General features: G+C 39.5%; 1 protein-coding gene across 5 annotated transcripts in view; it reads right to left on the reverse strand.

Annotated features, from left to right (window-relative positions):
* Positions 1–21,951, reverse strand: part of tp63 (tumor protein p63) — a 41,136-nt gene extending 19,185 nt beyond the window's left edge. For 3 of the 5 annotated variants that reach the window (XM_033622235.2, XM_033622234.2, XM_078168571.1), the window contains exons 1-2: positions 6,514–6,684; positions 610–867 (exon numbers count right to left, since the gene is read on the reverse strand). In XM_033622235.2, the coding sequence (XP_033478126.1) occupies positions 610–867; positions 6,514–6,555 (300 nt within the window). In that variant the 5' untranslated portion in view covers positions 6,556–6,684. Of the gene's footprint in view, positions 1–609; positions 868–6,513; positions 6,685–15,397; positions 15,528–15,637; positions 15,773–21,817 lie in introns of those variants that run through there. The other 2 variants (XM_033622230.2, XM_033622231.2) reach the window with 2 other exon arrangements.
* Between the last annotated feature and the right edge of the window lie 1,050 nt (positions 21,952–23,001).

Here is a 23,001-nt window from a genome sequence, read left to right on the forward strand (position 1 = left end):
TTTTTTGCCTTTGGACAAAGCCTAGTCAGCTGTTTCCTCCGGTTTCCAGCCTTTAGGGCCAAACTAAGCCACGTGGATACAGTCTGTAGCTTCACAATTAATGGACAGTTATGGGAATGTTCAATTATCTTTTCATTTAACTCTCAGCAAGAAAGCAAGTAAGTGTATTTCCAGAAATGTTGATCTACTCCTTTAGGAATGTTCTATTCAGTGCATTAGTAGAGAGTCATCCATGGAGAGTATGTGCAGAAAATCACTGGAACATGTTTCAGCTTTTCAATCATATCCTCTGTTAAAAAACAACTGAGTTAAAGATGCTTGTGTTACTGTATTTCCATGTAAACTATATGACAAAACAGCATTTCTTTCAATGGTAAAAACTTGTATAAATATGGAATCAAATTCCAACCTTAACTGTAAAATCAGCAGTGCCTGTATCCCTTTACCATGATAGTAATTTGCCAGTATTTTGGGAGCAGAAACATGACTTTGACTCTCTATACATGATGCAATATTAAGATTTTCTCACAAATACTGCTCAACCACAAGCTGTAATCACATTAACTTTAAGCAGACTGCACAATCCACTCTGATGAGAAAGTGTCTTACCGTCCAGGTGGCAGACTTCGCTGTGCTAGACTGCTGGAAAGACACATCAAAGGTATGGGGCCCGGCGTAGTCTGTGTTGGATGGGATGGCCGGCGAGGGAGAAAGGGCATCGAAGGTGGAGCTGGGCTGGGCGTAGGGTGACGGGGCTGTCACATTGTTCTGTGCATGGTCATTGTTGTAGGGGCTGGTTGAGGTCGAACCACCGTTCTGAATGTTCTGATCCATGCTGTTCAGGAGCCCCAGGTTTGTGTACTGTGACTGGCGGGAAAGAGGGGAGCAATGACAGAGGAATGTCTTCAGTTATTATGGGAGAATTTAAAGGTGCCTAAATTTGACAGACAGGAAACAGTTAAAAATGAATCTTGCCCAGTCAAACAGATGAAGTGTTATGTAGATATTTAAGGTCTATCAAGGATCTGTTACGATTGGTCTACAATAACATTGAGATACAGTTGGTAAATTAAAAAAAAAAAGATCAATCAAAAGAAAGTAAATCACAATAAAATGTCATTTCAGTCATTTTTCAAGCAAAAATGTCAAACATCGCCTTGGTCCTTGCTTCTTAAATGTGAGAATTTGCTGCTTTTCTTTGTCATTCATGATCGAACATGAAGATTCTTTAGGTTTTGGATTGTTGGTTGGACAAAAGAAGGTAACTGTAGATGTCATTTTAGGCTCTTGGAAATTGTAATGAGCATGTTTCACACTTGTTTTGACATTTTATAGACTAAAAATCTAATGATTAATCATAAAAAAAATCATAGATTAGTCGATTATTAAAATAACCACTGGTTGCAGCCCTGAAGACATCTAAACTATCTTAAGAATATTGCATGTCAAGTCACGACTGAAGGCGGTGAAGGCTCACAACACTCGAGGAAAGTAGCAACAGGAAGTGGAGATCTTGTTTCCAAAAGGAAAAAAAAGGTATAGCAGAGCAGAGTTGTGTTGTGTGTATGGTCGAGCTCCTTCCTGAATTGTTAACACTCCTGTGATCACTGGCCCCTCAGAAATATCCACATGGTAGCATTACTAAATGTGATTTTATAATTTAATCACTGAAAGCCGAGCCTCGCAATGTTTTGCTACAAACTGTACTTCCTCGTCGTCCGATTCCATTTTCCACGACCACAACTATTCAGACGGTAGGAATGGAATTAAAATATCTGCCTTTAACAGGATGGAGAATACACCTGGGTCGCAGCCAGCCCCTTCCTGCTTGCTCCGCTTGCCATTCACCCCATTCCTTTCCATTTATAAATGGCACATTCCTGGACGAGGTGCCATGGCCCTCGCTCTTTAGACAGCCATTAATCTCTCCAGGGCCTCTTGTTTATTTCAAGCACGGCTGACCACAGCTGTCCGGTTCACACCCACTGCACTGCCAGGTGTTAGTGGTGTGCCAGATGACCAGCAAAACACAGACTCAGGTAGGTTATCTAACTGTTAATCAAGGTAGTGAATTATGATGCAATGTTGCTGCTTTATTGCAAACAGATCCAAACACACACTCAGGCACCAACAGACAGACGCACCTGAGAGGAGGTCGTTTGAGTCAACCTCAGCATACTTGTGCAACAGTGCCACAGGGTAGCTTGCTGTTTGGATGAGGGTCACTGTGTTAGGCGCAAGGCTGCTGCTTAACCCCCTCCGGAAACAATGACACCGGGGCTTATAAGAGCGTCTCTGGAGAACAATTATGCTAGGCATGCAGGTGTTAAGGGACAAGTGTTTTGTGAAAGGAACACACACACACAGAGAAAGAAAGGAAACTCTGGTGGAGACGCTGCAGCCTTTAGCAGAGAGAGGCTTCCCCAAACACACACTCCCTCACAATGGGCTAATTACACATCTTTATAGAAAAGGTTAAACTCAATAAAAGTGAAGAGTGGCCCCGTGCATTTGATTAAAGAGAAAAAAGATGTGGTGTGACTGATAATAACAGAAGCTCATCACTTACTCAGAATTTGTATTTATTTATTTTAGCCAATGTGAATAAAACAAAACAGTGCTTGTTTTGCATGGAGATTAACAAGAGTGACACATTTTCCTGTTTGGACAGTGTTTTCCCGTATGCGACGAGTCATCGATTATGATATCAGAGCAATGTTTTTGAACTGTGGCGCAATTCACTACAATTGCACCAAGACGTTCAGGCATTCAGAGATGACACAGCCTCCTTCAGTCCCTGATGCTGGCAGCTGCAGGGGTGGAGGTGACAGGCACCAATTATCAATGTCAAATTATTACTCTAAAGAAAAAGGCTGATGCTGGTCAGAGACCAAACACAGATAAAAGCAGGGACATAAAGCAGAATGCCTGACATAGAATACTTAACATTAAACACAGGGCTCTGGATAATGCGTCTCATGGTCTGGATGAATCTAAGGATTAAAGATGAGGAGAGGGGATAATTGACCGGATAGTGAGGCCCAGCAGTAGTCTCACCTAAACTCATCATGTTTTACTGTTTAATTGACTGGAAGTGGGATATCAGTGTTTAAAAAGCCTGAGTGAGGGAGTTTCAGGCCTTCCTTTCATCAGATCTGATTCCACTATAATACAGCAACCATTTAATAACCCCTTTAGCTGCTCTTAAAAATTCCTTCTGTTTATAGCCAACGCTGTATTTAGGCCTTTGGGATGTCAGGCTGCTAAGCAGGAACACGGTAAATCAGCAGCCTTGACATCCACAACAGCCTTTAATAAAGTTTTGAAAGGTTGTGCTGTCTGTTTGGGGCCTTCCAGCTCATTTCTTTGTCTGAGATATATGTTGGGGTCAGCGTTTCAGGCCGGCACGAAAAGGAGACTGTTGACCTTCAGAGAGATGGCCTGTTGATTACAACGTAGGAATCTGAATTATCCAGAACACATATCAGAGATATTCTAAATACACATGGCAGATTCAAAGTTACTACTAATGCCAACTTATTCGGTATGGCATTCTGACACAGTCAAGTTATTCCTTGTGTTAGTTATTGCTCGGCCAATGCCCAGATGAACAGAGACAGTTATCATGTCTTACTCTGGACACATGTTAATACTCAAGAAATACGATTGTGGTATAGTTGAGTAAAGGTAAATCATGATCTCTGCAGCTTGTGAGGTGTTTGTGTGGAGATTCTCTGCACTTCTGTCTGATCACACAGGGATCCCACAGTCATGTAGGTCCTGGAAAATGTATGAATTAGACTAACTGTTTTCCAGGCCTGGAAACGATTTGGAATTAATAAAATGTTTCAGACAAGTTTTGAATATTTTCCTAGAAATCCTGAAACATGTCTAACATAAGTTCCAAGTATTACATAGTCATGGAATTCCTGGAAAGGTTATGAAACATGAAAAAAGTTTTTTAGGCTTGAAAATGGTTTGGAATTAACAGAATGGTTTGGGAAATGTTTTGAATATTCATTGTTTTGGCTACTACTTATATATGTTCAAAAGATACCAAGACATGTCTGAAGTTAATGCAAAATAAGACAAATTCAAAATCTGATGAAACATCACTAGTACCACGTGACAAGAGCAGCAGTGCGTCACTGCCAAGCCTGGACCTCTCTTGGGGTGAAAAAGGGTAACTCTATCCTCAAAATAGAGGCGCGGCCTTGACGTTTTGTGAATGTACAAGCTTGTCTGGTTCATTTGCATATACAGCAAGTTGGCGGCGGGAATGAGTAACATTAGCAAGCACTGGCAATTTGTTTATCCACAAATGCCCGGGAAGAGCGTGTTTGTTAATGTATAACTGTATCACTACCCATTTTAAACTACTCAAATAAAGTCAGGGAGATGGGGTAAAATATTATGGAAAAGGTCTGAAAATGCACTAGTAAAAATTTGTGGGAACCCTGGATCAGAGGTGATTGATTATTATTATTATTATTATCAGTGTCACAAGTCAACAGATATTTTTGGAACTTTGTGAACACTACAAGCTGCAAATCTACCTATAAAATACTGTCGCTCTGCCTACAAGTCTTCACATCAATACCATGAACGGCAAACAGCGGTATAAATGTTCAGGCAACTGATTCCATAACTAATCCCTAACATAATATAAATTAAATCTCCTGTTGCTGTTGGGTGGCCACAAAGTGATAAAGCCAGAGTTTGGACGACCAACAGATGACAGGAACCAGAGCAGACTTGGCCTGAGGGGGAATAGCTCCCATTCCAGGCTCTCTGGTGACCTGCTCCATGTACCTTGGGCCAGCATATATGAGCATCTAGAGTCTGTGATGAGTGACCACAGGGGAGGGAGGCATTAAAGGCTCAACAGGGCTGGGGGTTGAGGTGGGGCTGGGTGGGGGTCTATCTACACCTTATACCTGCTGGGGTGGGCAGAGTAGGTGATTGTATCTACATCAACACACCATTAAAGCAATTACGATCCGGGACTAAACAGCAGCGCCTGGCCAGTCACATTGTAATGGCTGTGGCGGCTCCCAGGAGACTGGGGATGGGGGAACCCGATACCTCACACAGTGTAGGGATTGAGCCGGACACCACTTAAAGACCCCCTGCTCAACAACTTAAAAGACAGTGACCTGACACACCTGCTATCTGCAACCTGCAATCTCAGAATCTATCACCGCTCTGCTGTTTGGATGCAGGATTTGGTTGGTAAAAGAAGCACGACACAAAAGTTTACTAAAGCAACGACAAAGAAAATTGGAAGCATGGATCACATCCTGACAATGCTGAAACTAAAGCATGTATTTCAAATAGATTAGACTTACTGACAAACAACAGTCAGAAAGTACTGTGAGCCTGGCAGGGCCCATTTTTCTGCTTGCTATTGTGACATGATGGTTAAACTGAACTGATGAAAAACCCTACAATATCCCAAATCAGAATAATGCTTTGTTGCCTGATAAAAAATGGTGAAAGTAACCTCAGTACAAACTTCTTTTCATATTTAATCAACTTCAAAACATCCTTAAAGTGTTTAACACCGAGCTCTGCAAACACAGATCCATCAATCATGACGCTTGCACTTTGAAAGTGAAAAATGGAAATACAACCTGTGACTATTTTTTCCAAACTAAAACTTTTATACTTATTGATGCATTAAAATCTGTTTTAGCAGTTAGAGTTTGTCTGTGAAAGGACAGAAGAACATTTAACGTAAATGTCAGACATTTTGGAGAAAGACAAAAAGATCACGGAAACTCCTGCTCCCATGAGTATCCTTCTCTTAAGTCTTCATCAATTAAAAAAATATCAGAATAAGTAAAGTAAGTAAGATAAACTACAACTTATCTAACAGTCTATTATATTCTTTAATATCTATTTCATTGTTCCTTCTTTATTGGCCTATTTTCCTGAGTTTTCCCGTTGAAGGATCAGAAACTTTTCACCACAGAAAATCAAAACCCTCCAAAACCTTTTGGAAGTCAGATTTTCTCATTCGACAACAACAACAACAGACTCAATTAACCCACATCAACTGACTAAATAAATGCCCAGCCAGCCAGCAGCCATTTCACAAGAGGACCATAAAGTATTTACAGAGATTCTCCAGGTGTTTACATTCCCCTGCTCTCTGGACTACAACATGCACACAGACGTGCACACCAACACACACACTGTCAAACACAAAACCATCTTCTCCGCGTTACGTCTTTCTATTGTGATTGTTACTTGATTAAAACAGGCTATTTATATATTTTCTTTTACTTAATCTACTTTAAATGTCTGGGTTACACCACAAAAAAAGTATCCAGTAATAAATTACACACATAAATTAAAGATTTTGCATCATTTAGACACTTACATAAAATTTAAGTACCAAAATATGAGGCCTTTAACTCTAACGTGATATTTGGAGCTATGGGGAACAAAATAAAAGAATGGGTGCGATGGCTGATGCTCCTCTCCCGGCTCCTCTGTCGCTGGTCTTACCTCGTTGTAAGATGTGGTGGACCCCGTCTCCAGGTACAACATGTTGGCGCTGAGATTGAGCAGAGCTGCTGCTGTTTGCTCCACTGGCTCCAGGATTCCACAAATCACTTTTCCCCACTCTAAAGGAGTGATGTGGACTACAGATGCAAAGTGGACACACAGAAGCTTCTATAGGATCTATGGGAAGGTCATATATACTGGGAAGAGAGGGGGAGGGGTCTAAGGAGCTACCTGTCCAATACCTGAGTCCACACCCATCTCCAGGAGAAGCACCGTCTCCTTACTCGTCCTTTGAAGCTGCGCAGAGCTCCTCCAAGGTATTAGTTGTGCAGCGAACCACTATTTCATCTTAGTTGCGGTGCTTAGTATCAACCTCAACAAATAACTGCTGTTAACACATGCTTGCGTCTTACTTGTTATGCATTTTCCTTAATTCCCCTAACAGCACAAAATATGGCAATCCAGACAAAGTTACAAGGAATACAACAACAACTCTGTCCTTACATCATTCCTACCCCTAACACAAAAATTGTATGCATCCTGTATTATATCCACATGGGTGCATGACATAAAAAATCCAACTTGACAAATTCTATCGATGTGGGTGGCAATAAAAAAGAGAAAATTCCATTAGGCCTGCAAGCCCCAGACTGAGAAGTGGAGTCTGGGGTTGGGAGAGTATACCTACGGTAGCTAGTTAGCATAAGAATCACACTGCTTTGCATCCCCAAAGCAATCCTAATGCAGAGCCCCCCAGAAAAACAATGCGACTCCTGTAGATTGCTTGTATCTATCAGAGATGACTGATGTAGATCTGTTTTGGAAACATGCGTTGTGTCTGGATGCTGTAATGGTGCCAGCACTGAGCAACTGGCTCTTTAGAAATGTGACAGTGCAAATGAAGTTGTCAGCGTGTGTTTGAGAACAATCTGGCTTCATGCACTTATTTTCCATATTTTAACTGGGGAGCTGAAATTGTTGCATTCAGGCCCAGAGGATTTATCATACTAAAGCCCTAATTTAAACCAAATTACAAAACACTGTGTACTATTGTACCTCACAGCAGACATGTTTTTGGACCAAATCTTGAGATGGTTGATGATAGTCAGTCTCCTTGAGCTCACAGAGCTATTTACTTAACAAACAAAGTAAACATGTTGGGTTTTTTTCTTAAGGAAATGTATCACGTAAAGGGAACGTAATGAATCAAGGAAGGACATGCCCTGACTGATAAGACCCAATCAGGAAGCAAACGCGGGTGTCTGCGTCATCATTTTCAAAAGTCTCCATTTCCACCTGCCCAAACTAAAACTTGCTTTGTTTTTTTAAACAAAGCGGGGTCAGCTGTGTTTTCAAATGTCTTTGTTCTAGGGATTGGAAAATGCCAGAGTGGTGTGAACGCTAGGCACAAATGTATCATTAGTTGTAACTGTAGCAGTGGTCACGCTGCGTTGTGTACTGTTGACCAATGACAACTACAACAAATGCGTACTTATTTCCACCATCCTGCATGTGCATTAGAATAGAAGGAAAACAGTGACAAACATGAGTTTGTTTGACTGGGACTTCTCTCTCAAAGTCCAGAAGCAGAATGAGCATGTTATGAACTTCTGCCCTCAATGGAGGAGTCCATTACAGTAAGGTGCACTTATTCTTTTTACAATGTAAAGACCTTCAAAATGTACGTTTGGCTATTAAATAACACAGTGCCTTCCAAGAAATTATTACAAGAAACACTGCACAAATAAACTGAGTGATTTCACCACAATGCCCCTCAAAAACAAGATCCCTCTGCATGCCTTGCAGTGCAGATCAAAATTAAAATGTCTGCTTACAATCTAGTGTAACAACATCACACTAGATGTAAAGCTGACTGGATTGAGTTGGCTGCCCTGGTAGATGACAAGGGAGGAGACTGGTCAGTGCTGCACAAATCACCTCTATCACTACAGACCTGGGAGGTTAAAACTCCTGCCCTGTGGTCAGTGTAATTTAAAAGCTGTCTGAAAACTTGAGCACAACTATGACCTGAAGTCAGCGTCTCCAATCATCAGCCACACCCTGGTCAGGCCCCGGGGCTATGAGCCCACAGGTAAGCCTGTCACAAAGGCAAATCAACACTTTAAAGAGGCCAATTCAGTGGCCTCTCGAGGTAGCCTGGCTTCAGTGAGGACCTGGCCAAACCTTCTGAGTGTGATAATTAGTTTAGCTAAACAAACTTCTAATTATGTTAAAACAACATCAGCATCTGAATAGAAGTTAGAGTACTCTGTGAATATGGACAATAGAGCAGTGGGTGTATTCAAGCAGGACAGCCAGACTTAGTATATTGGCTGTATAATGTAGGTGACACTGACTGCAGTCAGTCTTCTTAAATGAACAATGAAAAAAACAACGAACCAATAATGGCACCAATACTAACATAATGCTTGTTGGTAGCTTTAAAATGTGGACTATAATTTTAGGGCCCTACAAACCAGTTCACTGGTAACACACAGTACTGCTTGTCCATCCTAGACTCTACACTCAGTGTAGTCACATCTCTATTAACTACATTACCTCAGAGGCTACAGCGGTGAGAAACTAAGAAGAGAGCCGGACCAGGCCGCAGCTAAAGATCTGCAGATCCTGGGGCTCAGACAAAAGAGGCTTTAGTAAAGTTTTTCCCTTTAAAGAGCCTGTTCCTTAAGTCAGCTAGATTAGTTTAGTATCAAGTGTCAGGCTGCAGTGGCTGGAAGTCACAGACACCTGTCCTGAAAACAGTGTGAGCTGAGCTCCCATCCACACTGACAGACACAATGGAGAGAGAGAGACAGAGCATCACTTGGGTGGTAACTCCTAACACCTCAACAATCAACTGGCATCAAATCCTAAAATGCTGCCGTGTAAGAGAAATAAACGTAAGCTGCTTTGGTTAAAACTGAACTATTTAATTTCAAATGCTTACAGAAACATTTTAAGAGGAAAAGAAAAGACCAACTATGACCATGAACACAAAGGACTGAGTGATTTATCAGCCTTCATTTTACTAGTAATTAATTTTGCATGAGACTTCAAGGTCTAATTAAACAGCTGCAGAGTCATTGTCAGCACAGTGAACTGTATTTATTAAATAAACTCAAGTATTAGGATAAGTGTCACTCAACACACTGAACAGTAATATGCTGGATTTATTTAACCTTAAACTTGACAAAATGAATCATTAATAATTAATAATTCTTTATTCATGTTGCTGCTGCTGTTCTGTGAATCTGAGGGCACAATTCTGTTCCACAATATGATGGGAAATACAACCCAGTCACTATATCCACTGTAGATTATTTCCATCCTCATTTCCACTGCATGGTTTGACTCCACCTAACTCACTTTGGTCCTTCTCTTTATTTTTTTTCCCACTACAGATATTCAGATTGCAGCGATATTCAGTCTCCAAGGTATACTGTGATAGAAAAGTCGATGGTTATCACACAGTGTGCATTTACTTATCTACGATATTGGGGAAAAAAAACAAACATACAACTAGACGTTGAATCTTTATTTCAGTTATTTTCTAATGGGAGACTTTTTACATATCATCCATTAACAAAGCAAGTTTCAAGTTTCAATTATAGTAATAAATTGTTTGTTCAACCAACAATAACAATTTAATTTTAATTCATTTAAGGGTCATTTTGACTAATAATAATACAAATTCAGTAATACCATGATACCGGGTAACTGCAATATTTTCTAAAACAGTTATCGCACAGTGAATATTTCATACAACCCTAGTGGTTAGTAACCCCTCAGTGTAGGTGGGACTCAGCTGAGCATCATAACAAGGCTGTGTGAAACTGCTGTGTCATCTTCTTCACGTCTGCACATCTGTACTGTATGGCGAAGTTTTGTAGGCTGCCTTTTCCTTAAATGGAAAAAGAGACCTTCTTCAAGGCGTGAACAGGTAGCAAGTAAATGTAGCCCTATAAAAGAATAAAAGAACATCCCTTGACTGGCCTGAATGCAGAACACTTTAAAATCTGTGTCCAGAAGAAAATGCAGTTGCTATGACAGCAGCTTGGCTATCTAAAAATGTTGGGTTTGTACAGGATGTTCCCAAAAATCAAAAAAGAGCAGGCGAGTCGAGTTGAGTAGAACCGTGCCATACCATGCAGTGGAAATGCAGCATAAGGTAACTCACTCTGCATTTCAACCACAGGAACCAAGTTGTTGTTTTGGTTTTCTGGACCATGAGTTTCATCTTCAAAAGGTTAAACAGTAGTAATTTCCAAAAAGGCAAATAACTATCAGGGTGGAGGTTAAAGTGAACATGGCTGACTGGTCAAATATTAAGTCACAAGAATCAAATGTGAACAATTTTCTTTAGACTGCAGAAAAGCACTGGTTCTAGCGAGTATCAAAATTAGGTCAAATGATAGTTTGTTTAATGTTCATGTTTAAATGACAGCCAAAACGATGTGCTGAAGTCTAAGACAAGAATAAAATGAAGTAAAACCTTAAAATTGCAGACCACCTCTTATTTGGAAACAGGTGTCTTGACTTTCTGACGTTTTCAATCTCTGTGTGTGTCTGTTTCCCAACATCAGTCACGCAACGTAAAATCAAAAATCTCTGTGCTGTTGTCTTGCTACATGCAATAGTTACATCTTAAACAAGTCCATCACTTCTTAATCTGTTACTGGTCTAATTGGTCTCATTGCCGAAGTACTTCAGGTGCAGGAAAAACATAATGAGTAAAGCAAAAACGGGACTTTTATTTCCTTACTTAGTTTACGATTTTATTTCCCTGAACTCTTTGAACAAAAGTTAAAGAATAAACAAAAATCAATATTCGAACCAAAGTTTGTCCCATCACAAAGCATTGTTTTTTAAATTCTAACATCGTTTCTGATATCAGAGAAAACCATTAACTCTAATGTTGCTGTTTAAATGATGTTCTCTGCCCTGCGCACAAATTAAACAAAATATTTAAAATGTATTCAAGTCAACAACTGCCTTTTTGAACAAACTGTTCTTCCCAATGAATCCATCTCTGTTTAGTTCAAGCCTCACGCACTTTGAAAGTACTGAATTAAAATCAGATATCTAAAAAAAAAAAAAAGATCTACATGGATAATTGGTGTTATACAAAAGACGTTTATGGGATTATTGCTGGAGGATTTATTTGTGCGCTCTCTCTCAAAGGGTGTGACCTACAAGTTTTTCAGTTAAACCTGGCATGATATAATACTGCGGTATAAAAGTCAAGTTAAGCCTGGTCTAAACTGTCAGAAAGATGTATGAAAAAATACAAGAGATGAGGGTAATAGGGGCTCATGCTGTAGCATCCCCACATCCACAGTTATTGGACGAGGTCTCATACTGACTCAACAGTTTATTCAAGTGAACTGTGGCAAGCAGTCATTTCTTAAGACTGCACCTTAAAAAACACTTCTTAACGTGCTGGAGGCAAACTGGTGGAGCATGACAAAATACAAAAAGAACTTATTATGGTTGGGTATTTAACGCAGAGGCTTACTTTGGATTAAACACATCAAGTCCCTGATGTATAACCCATCCAAGTTAAGATTAAAGTCATGCTTTTTTTTTACTGAACTTTGTAAAACTAGTGCTGTAGATATTTTAGATAGCTGTAGCTCTTAAACTATGTGTTCAGACAAACAAAGGACAATATGGACTGTTAACCAGTTAAAGTGAATGTAATAAAGTAAGATAAGATACATTTGTGATATTGATCCCCTGCAGAGAGTTCAGTTGTTGAAGCACTAAACGGACAGAAATAAATACAGATGAACAGAGATAAATAGTAAGAGGTGTGATTAATCGCAGCAGAGTCAACAGTCTATCTAAAGGCAGCAACACACCAAACTAACATCAAAGAACTGGTGGTGACGTAGGCCAACTGGTGCGTTGCTTTATGTCGCCTGGGTCATAAAAAAAGCCAAAAAATTGGACTTGAACACACTGCAAAGACCACAGCCAACGGCCAACTAGAACTGTTTTATGCCTGCATTAGAGGAAATAACTCTCCATACCAGCGGGCTGCAGCAGTTTGTATTCGTCGCTCAAAAATGAAACCGGAAGAACGACGGGATGTATTCAATATGCTAGTTAGCCAGTTAGGACACTAACAACAAAACATATGCACTGTCCGCTAGTGAACAATATGACAAACAACTATAAACCATTTCCCCAAAAGAGCTCAACGGCTAAAAACATCATTTTACCTAAAACAAGTTTGTTTCAATGTCACGCTCTCCTAACTTTGGTTATGTGTTTACTTTCCTCACTTCTGTTTTTCTTCTCGTGCACTGAGCTGAACTGACTATCAGAGTGATCTCTCTCAAAATGCTGAATCAGATATGAAAAGCAGACAAAGCTCGACTGTGCAGGACACACCACAAAAACTAGAGTGACAGACGCCCACTAACAACTGACCATCGGCTTGGCATGTTAGTGTGATATATAATATGATTATTATAGAAGTAATGGTACTTAGTGTTTGTCTGTATATATAACAGAATATAACGCAAGAGTCATTGTAACATCCTGACATCATGATTCACAAACACAGCTTTGAAAAAGACAAAGAAAATTTCTTGAGAACGGAAATGATTGCACCACATGCGGCAGATTCTTTTCAGCTGACAACATTAACATTAGACCAAAATTCTGTTAAACTTGTGGAGAAAGCTGATCAGCTGCTTAGACATCAACTAATGCAGCAACAGTGATCCCACATAAGGCACACGAGGAGAAATGGTGAAAAAAGTACGAATCCAAACACAAACATGTAATTAGATCTCAGGGAAGCCGTGTGTTGATTGAGCTACTCTGCTGCCAAGTTGTTTAAACTCTTTCCTGTGCCTGAAAAGAACCTCTGTTCCTCTGCTCGACACTGCATCTTCCACGCACAGCTGATCAGAGCTTTATCTGGGTGTAAAATCAGCTGTTTGGGGTAGGATATAGCGTTTCTCCTGCCACTATTTCTGCTACATTCCTTCATGTTATTCTACCCTTTGCCTGCTCCTCTCCTCCCCCCTTGTTGCCACCCCCCACCTTTACATGGAGAAGACACGTACTGATAGATGAGAGCTGGGACCTCTGCAAGTGAGGCAGGTGCTGCGTTAAATTGCTGCCCTGCAGCTACAGAAAAAAATCCAGAAGAAAAAGGAATTTCAGATTAAACATAAACCCTACACAATACAAATAAGTCCCCCAGGGCACTAAACAGTGAGCTGCATTCTAATGACTCATGAAAGAGGCACACCTCCACATGGGTGGAAGACGAGGGGGGTAGGGTGAGGGTGATTTTGCCCACCACCTCTTTTCATCAAAACATAACGATCGGGGCTTGGTGATTGGCAAGCTGCCACGGCAGCCAGCTCTTAGTCCCACACAGATGCTGTCCAAGTTGCTGGCGTGCCAATCACCGCACCACGCCCCTCTTTGGTGTATAGGAAAGTGGGTGGTGGAGGTGGGGCCATTAATCACCAGTTCAAGAGAGCACAGGCCCCCTGGGGGGATGCGCAGGGTAACATTACTCAGCTCCTTGAACAAAATTTTTATTTGCTATTTTTTTCCATCCTGGCTGGACAACAGCATTCCTACACTGGGAGGGGAACATGCAGATCATTGCTCAGTAGCAGAGCTGGCAAAGATAAGTTCCTCACTACAGGTCAAACAGAAGGGAGTTCATACAGTGCAACACATAAATATAAACATAACACAACATAAACTAAACGTCCAAAGAGTTTTTTTTCCACAGTCCTTTGCTTGACAGAGCTATAATGTGAATGGTTGTTACAAAAAGCAAGCTAACAATCCCTGCTTCAGCTCATTTTAATTAAAAAACAGCACATCATCAGGCATGTGATCGTCTCTAAATGCACATTCTACCATCAACAGACTCTGAGAACTACCTGTGTCAGAGGAGGCCACCCAGGTCAAGCACAACTCAGGCTGAATGAGATAATATCACTACCTTACAGACAAACATCTCAGACGAACACAGATAAACCAATTCACTGGCTGTTAAACTGCTCTGCACCACATTTTCACAACCGTCCTGGGGAAATTCCATTGTTAATATGAAAATTGAAAGTACTTCTCTATTGTAGAACCTATGGAATTTACCAATGGAAGTCCCATTAACTCAGAATGAAAGTAATCTCAGTTGGTACATTAATTAATCAGTCAAGTGCCCAAAAACAAACTTAAACGTCATGTAAGATTTTAAGCTGTTATATGTTGCACAGATGTTTTCTGGTGAATCATTTAGAGGGAAATAGGAGCACTTTGTATGACATCATTTGTGTGTTTTAACTGGTTAAGAAAGTAGATTGCTGCTTGGTATTGACAAATAGAAAATACTGGCAAAACATTTATAACATTTATATTGTTTAAGTGAAGGGCACAGACACACTAAATGAGATGGAAAGGTCGTTGCTTAAACCTTATTATTCAACAAACAAAATAGACACTGCTCAGTTTGCATTAAAATGTTTAGTTTACAGTTAACAGTGATGTTTACTGGTTGTGTACAGAGATGGAAATTAACTTTTTTGTCCACCTACTACTGTGGCCAAAATCTACCAGCCACTCAATAGATAAATATTGTTTTTTTGGCTGGTGAGTAAAGGACATCTAACAGCCACTTGCATATTTTACCAACATTTGGCTGGTGGCTGGAGATAATCTTCTTCTCTGGCTGTACAGCGCATTACATGTTGAAGTGATGATGACGGGTCATGTAATTATGAATATTATTAATTTTAAATACATGTTATCTCTGATTGTGGAGGGTCTGAGGCAGCAGGAAATGCTTGTGAAAAACACTAAAAAGTAAAACTGGTGTTTTACTCGAACAGCAAACCCACATACTTACAGCAAGCGTCTCATCTGCCTCATGCATGGTTATGCAGTCCATACTGATCTGAATGGTGTTTCCTGCAGAACCATCAGTTGGACTGTCTCTGAAGTTCAGCTCTATGGGCTGGACTGAATGAATGGCAGATCTGAAACATAAGATACAACATACAGATTTTTTTTCTCCTTGTCATTACAGCCTGTTGTGTAAATTTTTGCATTTACATCACAATGTTTTTCTTTTGTACTATTCACTCACTGGTCCAGCATATCAAACAGTTGGTTGAATACATCTTGGCTGAAGAAGTCACTTGTCTGTGCTGACTGATTCTGGGACATGGCGGTGAGGAATGAGCTCTCTCTCCAGGACAAACGAGACGAAGGGTCCCTGAGTCTGCCAGGAGACAGAATCAACCACAATCACATTCATTTTACGACACATATTCCAAATAAGCAGTACTTACTTTACTATTGGCATTTTTTTAAACAGACACAACTATTTTAATAAGTAGTTTTAAAAGCTGCAATGTCAGCAAACATTCAGTATAAATGTTGATGTGCAGGGCTGAGATTTGGCCACCCAGCCAGTGGAGGAAAGGAGGAGGAGGAGGAGGAGTCCTGCTGGCAGTCATTCATGAAGAGCACTTCCATTGTGAAGAAGTCAGCCTGCATAATACTGAATATTTGTACTACACATAATGGTGATTATGCACCATTCAGACAGAGGCACTTTGACCTGCTCCCCTGAAACATTACACCTGCTTCAGAGCTCAGCCTGCCATTGTTCCTGCTGAAGTGGCGCACGCTGCAGTCTGAGACAGGCGGAATTCCCCCCGCAGTCTATATGATAGCACTGCTGCAACTTCTGGTATGTGTACAGCTGGACGAGCTTGGGGGGAGATGGGGGGCCATAATCTGAAGCTGGCACTATTTTGGGTTTTGGAATTCCCCAACACTGCGTGATGAATGATATTAATACCTGACTTACAAACACAGGCATATCTAATGAAGCAAATAATTTTACTTATGCAGGAGGCACACATGAGGGAGTATTGCTTTTAGAATAAAGATATGTTGAGTTTGCAGTGCCCATAAAACATTTAAAAGGGAATGTAAAAGATAAAGCATACAGACAACTCAGTTTGGGTCAAAATGGTAAAAGTAGATCTTTTTACAATATCAACACTATGTAGAGGCTTTGAGTGCTCAAGAGAAGCAATGATCTTGAAGCCACAGGAAATTATGGACTGCAATTGTTCTCCAGTTCACCTTGTGTTGGAAACTGGACATGTACATTTTTTTTTTTTTTTTTTTTGCATCTTTTGTACTGTGTCAGTCACACACATGGAACATATTAGTTATATACATATTAGTACTTATTTGTCTTTACTTGAAGTATTAAAACACTAAATGCACTCAAAATTAGACTTTTGACAAGGGTAAATAAACAAACACGTCACAATGTAGCTGTAAGCATTATCAATATTTCTATAAATCATATTTTGCAGGTCTTGATGGGGGATATGACTTTATTTTGGCTGACCTAGCTAGCTTATGCGTCACTAATAACGCAACGAGCAAGCTAGCGTTAGCTGAGAAAATAAAACTTGACCCAAATATTGCTAATTCGGTGAAGTAACAGTAACAGTTAATACAAAGACGTTTTGTAACCATTATGAATGACATATATATCTGCTTTGCCGTTTTTATGCTGTCACTGGTGATGAATTATTGGGGTTTGGCGAGTTAGCGTTGGCTACAGTTAATTAAGATGCTAACTAGCAAAACAATCGGTAATTCTCGCTCACTTCCCGTTAGCTAGCCTAGCTATTATTTCTAACGTGACTTGGTATTTCTCATGCACAATTAGCCGTGTTTACTGGAGTTTAAATTAACCTACTGTTACAAATATTCAGGTAAAGTGTAGCTGTACACACGTTATTACCTTCAGGTGTTCAGGTTGCCATTGGGTTAATTGTTTGTCGAGTAAAATCTCGCGAGAGTACAGGGCAGATAAAATGGCGACTGTTTTTGTAATTGTCTGCAAGACAAAATGAATTGTATGTTAATTAAAACGTTGCACCACTATTTATTTATCCAACACAGCCAATCTCCCTTTGTTGTTTATCAGTGATATAAAATAATATATAATATTATTCAAAAAATAATTGAGCAGTACTACTGTGGTACAGACTGTAGTAGGACTACTAACTTTACTGAGTGTAGTACAGACTGCAGTGTCTTTGTGGGTCTCTGCTGCAGCTTTCAGGTTATCTCAGGGTACACATTAAAGGAGTCCAGTAATACTGACTGCAGTACAGACAGTAGAACTGACTGTTATTCAAACTGAAGTGTAGACTGTAACCTCCTATAGACTGTAGTTCTGACTGTTAATGCAGACAACAGCAGTGACTGTAGTACTAACTGTAGTACAGACTGTGGTACAGATTGTAGTGCAGAGTAGTACTAACCGCAGCACAGACTGTACCACAGACTGTAGTACTGACTCCAGAACAGACTGTAGCACTGTGTGTAGTGCTGACTGCAGTATTACTCACACTGACTGTAGTAGTGACTGTAGTACTAACTATAGTGATTGTTGAACAGTGTATAGTACTGACTGAAGTCCAGACTGCAGTACTGACTTGTGCTTACTGAAGTACTAACTGTAACATACACTGTAGCACTAACTGTAGTATTAATTGTAGTACTGACAATATATTTATATGAACTGTATGTCTACTTACTTGTAGCCTACATTAAGAACAACAGGACACTGGAGACAAATCCCTACAATGTTCACACATACTTGGCTACTTAAACTGATCCTGATAATTTGTTTGAATAACTATTTAGATACTTTTGAATACAGGCCTGTCAAAACTGTAAAGTGTGTATATTTAAGATGGTTACTAGACTTTTTCAGACTGTTTTAATTTTACTATGATGACAAAGAACAAGCAGAATTGCAGGAGGAATACATCCACAGTAATAATCAAAAGAGTGGGTTCCCCAGCAGATAGGTTCAAACATAACATTAAAGAAATGGATGGCAGTTACTGAGATAAATAACAAAAGGTGGATGAATAGAAAAACAAGTAGACTGCAGGTAGAGCAGGTGTGGCATCACCTCGTTTAATGGAGGAGGGAGGATTAAGGTGTGGTCCGACTGACCTCTGCTTCAGTTAAGCTTCCTTTGATTTTAGCTTTCATTTTCCTCTAAAACAGGCTATTTGGCAGAACTTGTTCAACTGTCACCTCGTTAACTTGTCTGAAAGAGCTTTGTTTCACAGCTTTGTTTGCTGATCCAGAATCCAGAATATAATCACAACAGTTGTGCATCAGGTTTGACATGTATTACAGCATCAGCCTATTAATAGCCTACATTTGAATATTATCATAAGAAAACTGTTGCCTTTACCTGCTGATGACATGCATTATTAAACTTTTGTGTTTAATATAGTGTTAGTGGTGTTCATGTTTTTTCTACTTACAGCATGTGCATGGTTCTGTAAGATTTTGGGATTGTACGTTTTTATTAACACGCAATGGAAAGTGTGAAAAAATGCATTTAAACTATGAGCAAGGCAATAAATAGGAAAAATATGCCCACTTTTATTTGCATGTACCTTAATAGACTGTATGATATTAGATTAGATAATAATAGAAATAAAAACTCTTCTATGTGTAATTTCTAATTAGTTAAAAAATCTATTAATTTATTTCTTCTTTTAATTATATTTAGCAGTTTCATTTTAAAGGCTGTTCAGATAGATGGGTTTATCCCTTCCCTGGCCGTTGTTTGTCTCCTCTGGGTGTCTGGTTACTCAGAGAGTTTTTCAGGTAGCCTGAGGCGAAGGCTGTTCAGCATCCACTTAAAGACAGTGCAGCGCCTCCAGACGAGACTGGGGCAGAGGTCAGCACTAAACAGGGGATGGCCATTGTCTCTTGGCAGGTTGGGCACACCGACCGATGAAAATGCAATCAAAACAAACAGCCCAGCCGATCGGGGCCCTTCTCCAGTGTCTTTATTAATCACTTGTTCAAAGGCCTAAGACCTTCTCCCCCTCATCTGTCAGCCCCGGCTGCAAGAGGGACATGACTGCAAAACAATAGAAAGCCCCAAAGTTTCTCCTCCTCTTATCCCCTGACTTTTATAGAAGTGAAACAGTCTGAAGTCAAATCCTCTGGGGCAAAAGGACAGGCACAAATTCCTCTAAGGTTTGGAATGTAAAGAAAACAAGAGAAGAAGAGAAAATTGGTGGACCAAAAAGATTCCTTGATACCTGAAAGGTGAGTCGAATCTAAAAAGCAAAACAATAGAACATGGATGCTGCCAAAACATTCCTGGCTCAAAAATAGATTAAAACACCACTGGTAGCAGGTGGTATTTGAAAGCACCATGCAATGAGTTTTAAACCTGTAGCCGTGTAGTTATTAAGGTCCAATAAATTAATTACTGCAAGCTACAGACAACGGCTGCTTTCTGTTTGATCAAAGCACAAAACATGATGCACATGATGATTTAAAACATTATCAAAAAACACAACTACAAGGACATGGTGACATTGTGTTAATGCTCTTATAATTGCTTTTTTTAAGTGTAAATATGTATAATGTGCATCTGTATGTTTAAACTGTATACGTTATTTTGTACACTGTGAAAAGATTCATATCTCAACAAAACTTTTTGTTTAAATTAAAGGGATTAAGAAGGATTAAATAAATAAATAAATAAACAGAGCCAAAGAGCACTCGGTACATAATGTCTCAAGGTGCAAGAAAGTGCACCAAATAATAAGTAACATAAATTATTAGATATAGATACACAGTAAGATCACATATAGTAACCAAAGAGACATAAAGAAACAACACAATAGTGTGTTAGCAGTGATACAATCTTATCGACCAGACAGCAATTAGTGCTGTGTGATATTTAGAAGCTGTACTTCTAAATATCAGGACAAAATAGTGATGGATATTTTCTTTTTTTATTGTACTGATTTTTTTTATATTATTTGAAGACTACATGAATGTGTGAACTCATTAATTAATGATGAACAATGATGATTAAAGATTAAACATGCAGTGATGAGAAAACCCTCAGTGTTCATTAAGTAAATTATATACAAATATACACACACACACACACACAGACATATATATATATATATATATATATATATATATACATAGATAGATAGATAGAATAATATTATAGATAATACTGATTGAAACATTAAAAAGTTTTAAAAATCACAATATGTTTTGTGTGTGAATTGTTTGTATCAGAGTTGATTTATGCCATGCACACAATGACATGTATGTACATAATTCTTACGTAGAGATGCTGTAATTAACTCTGGAGAAAGATACTTAATTATTGAGTCTTTTTCCCAGTTTGTCAAATACCGATACTTTGGGTTTGTGGTTCGGTCCAAATACCGACTCAAAGTATGATCTGTGAATGAGACCCACAAGTCAACAATCTTTCTCCAGCGTTACAGCACCTGTAACTGTTCTTACTTATAAATGTTGTTTTTTCTTCTCTTCTGTTTAATGATCTGACATGTTTTGTAATTATTTTATTGTTTTAGTCACTGATAAATTGTAATTTAAGTTGTTGTTGATTTCTTTTTTCGATGAGATGCATATAAACCCTTTAGATTGTTTTAATCACAGCAGTACAATCGAGTTTTAATCCTTTAATGCCCTTTGTGTCTCCTGTGATAATAAATAAACCACTGATAAAACTAATTTATTTATAATCCCAGATGCTAAAGAAGCAACATAATGTCCTGACATCATGTTATAATCACAATTTTGGACTTACAGAGGAATTTTATGGAGCAAGATATTCAAGATTCAGTGCTGTGCTGCATTTGATAAAACGGTAAAATCCTGCCTTCTGTCATTCTGCATTAAAACATGACATCTCTTGATTTATAATGTGCATCTGCACTGAAAAGGCCAGAAGTCATCTTCAGTAAGGATCAGAGGAAGACCAAGCAACCGCGATGTCATGTAATCTGTCTGCCACGTCGGCCCTGATGGCCCGTTACACATGCATTGTTGCCATAAGTATGCCACACTTATAAATATATCGGGCCAGAGCAGCAGCTGAGGATCCAGGCAGACACAACTGTTTTCAGGTTGTGCTGGACCTCCAGACAGTTTCAGTCTGCCTGGAGGTCCGGGTCAAACAAAGAGTCAGAGTGAGTCAGATATTGACACTGAAGTAGGTCTGTGAAGTAGCTCCGTTCAGAACTTAATTTAAGGGTAACATACATGTTAAAGATCACTGCTCAATACATATTTCCTCTACTTGTACCACATGTTAAATCCACGCAATGTGTTAGTTAAGATGCTTTAAAAAAAGTAAAGTCACATGGCTTCAGAAACATTGTAATATCAGTTTATACAACATGTATGTACTTACCGATGAAAGGGAAATTCTGGGTAATACTGCACAGCTGTGTAAGGTGAATTCATGTTGTCATGCCAAACTTCACTTTGCTGAAATCTTCAAAATGATCAGCTTGTCACAAAGACACATGTATCAACGGCTGTGCATGAGCTACACGAATAAATACAAGTAATGAAAAAAAATAAATAGAAATAAATAAAGGCCTGGATTAAAGTGCCGGAGGGTACAGTGCAGAGTGGAGAACGTTTGAGAGATGAATTTGAATTTAGGTATTTTTTCTTAGACTAGCCTACAAATAGGAGGGGCTTGTGTCAGCTCTCTAACCAATCCCCAGCTACAGTTGTACAAGATATCACTCACTCTCAGTTGCTAGGATATAGATATCAAGCAACTACATTTGACCCTGCACCTCCCCACCCAACAAACATATTATAGCCACTATCCTGAAAAGCTCACCCCTGCCCCACTCCTCCATGTGTTTCTCTGGCCCGTTATGATATTTCCACCCAGATTCCCTGGTGGTTTGTGGGTTGAGGGCATGTCTGTTGTGTCACGCTTCTCACCGAGGCCCAGGAGGCTTTGAGCACGCTGAATAAATGCCACAAACACACTCCGAATGGCACGTTGTTGATTGTGTGCCGATTCAGCAAAAGCACCTAGTGAAACAACAAAAATCACCCAAATATTTGACTATAAGGAAGTGAAACGTACACTTTGTCTCAGACCTCAGATGTCTAATGAGATGTTAAAGCAGAAGATGGACACAAACAGAAATGGAGAAGAAAATGATCCTCCTATATCCTCTTTAAGCTTGAGCGGCGATAAACAGACACCAGACAAAAAATATTGCGGTTTGAAAATCCTTTACAGTAGCCTACATAAAGTCTTATTTAAGCACACACACACACTGTAGCACCTACAATATCAGACTCTTCCTCTCACCCAAGCAGTATGACACTGTAAACCTAGAGGTGTTGTGTGGTTTTCGGAGATGAACTGCAGATGAATCAGTATGCTAAAATAAAAGGTAGGGTCACAGCGGGGGGAAAGATAATAAATAGATGTGGTGTATCCAGGGAACACAAACCTCTAAGCTGCTCTCTTGTACTTGTAATAAAGACACACAGCCTGTCTCTCCCTCTCCTCTGACTGCCTGCTGTGCACCTATCAACACTGATACAACATACTGTGGGCCA

Source organism: Epinephelus lanceolatus, chromosome 6 (genome assembly GCF_041903045.1).
Source record: "Epinephelus lanceolatus isolate andai-2023 chromosome 6, ASM4190304v1, whole genome shotgun sequence".
Lineage (NCBI taxonomy): Eukaryota > Metazoa > Chordata > Actinopteri > Perciformes > Serranidae > Epinephelus > Epinephelus lanceolatus.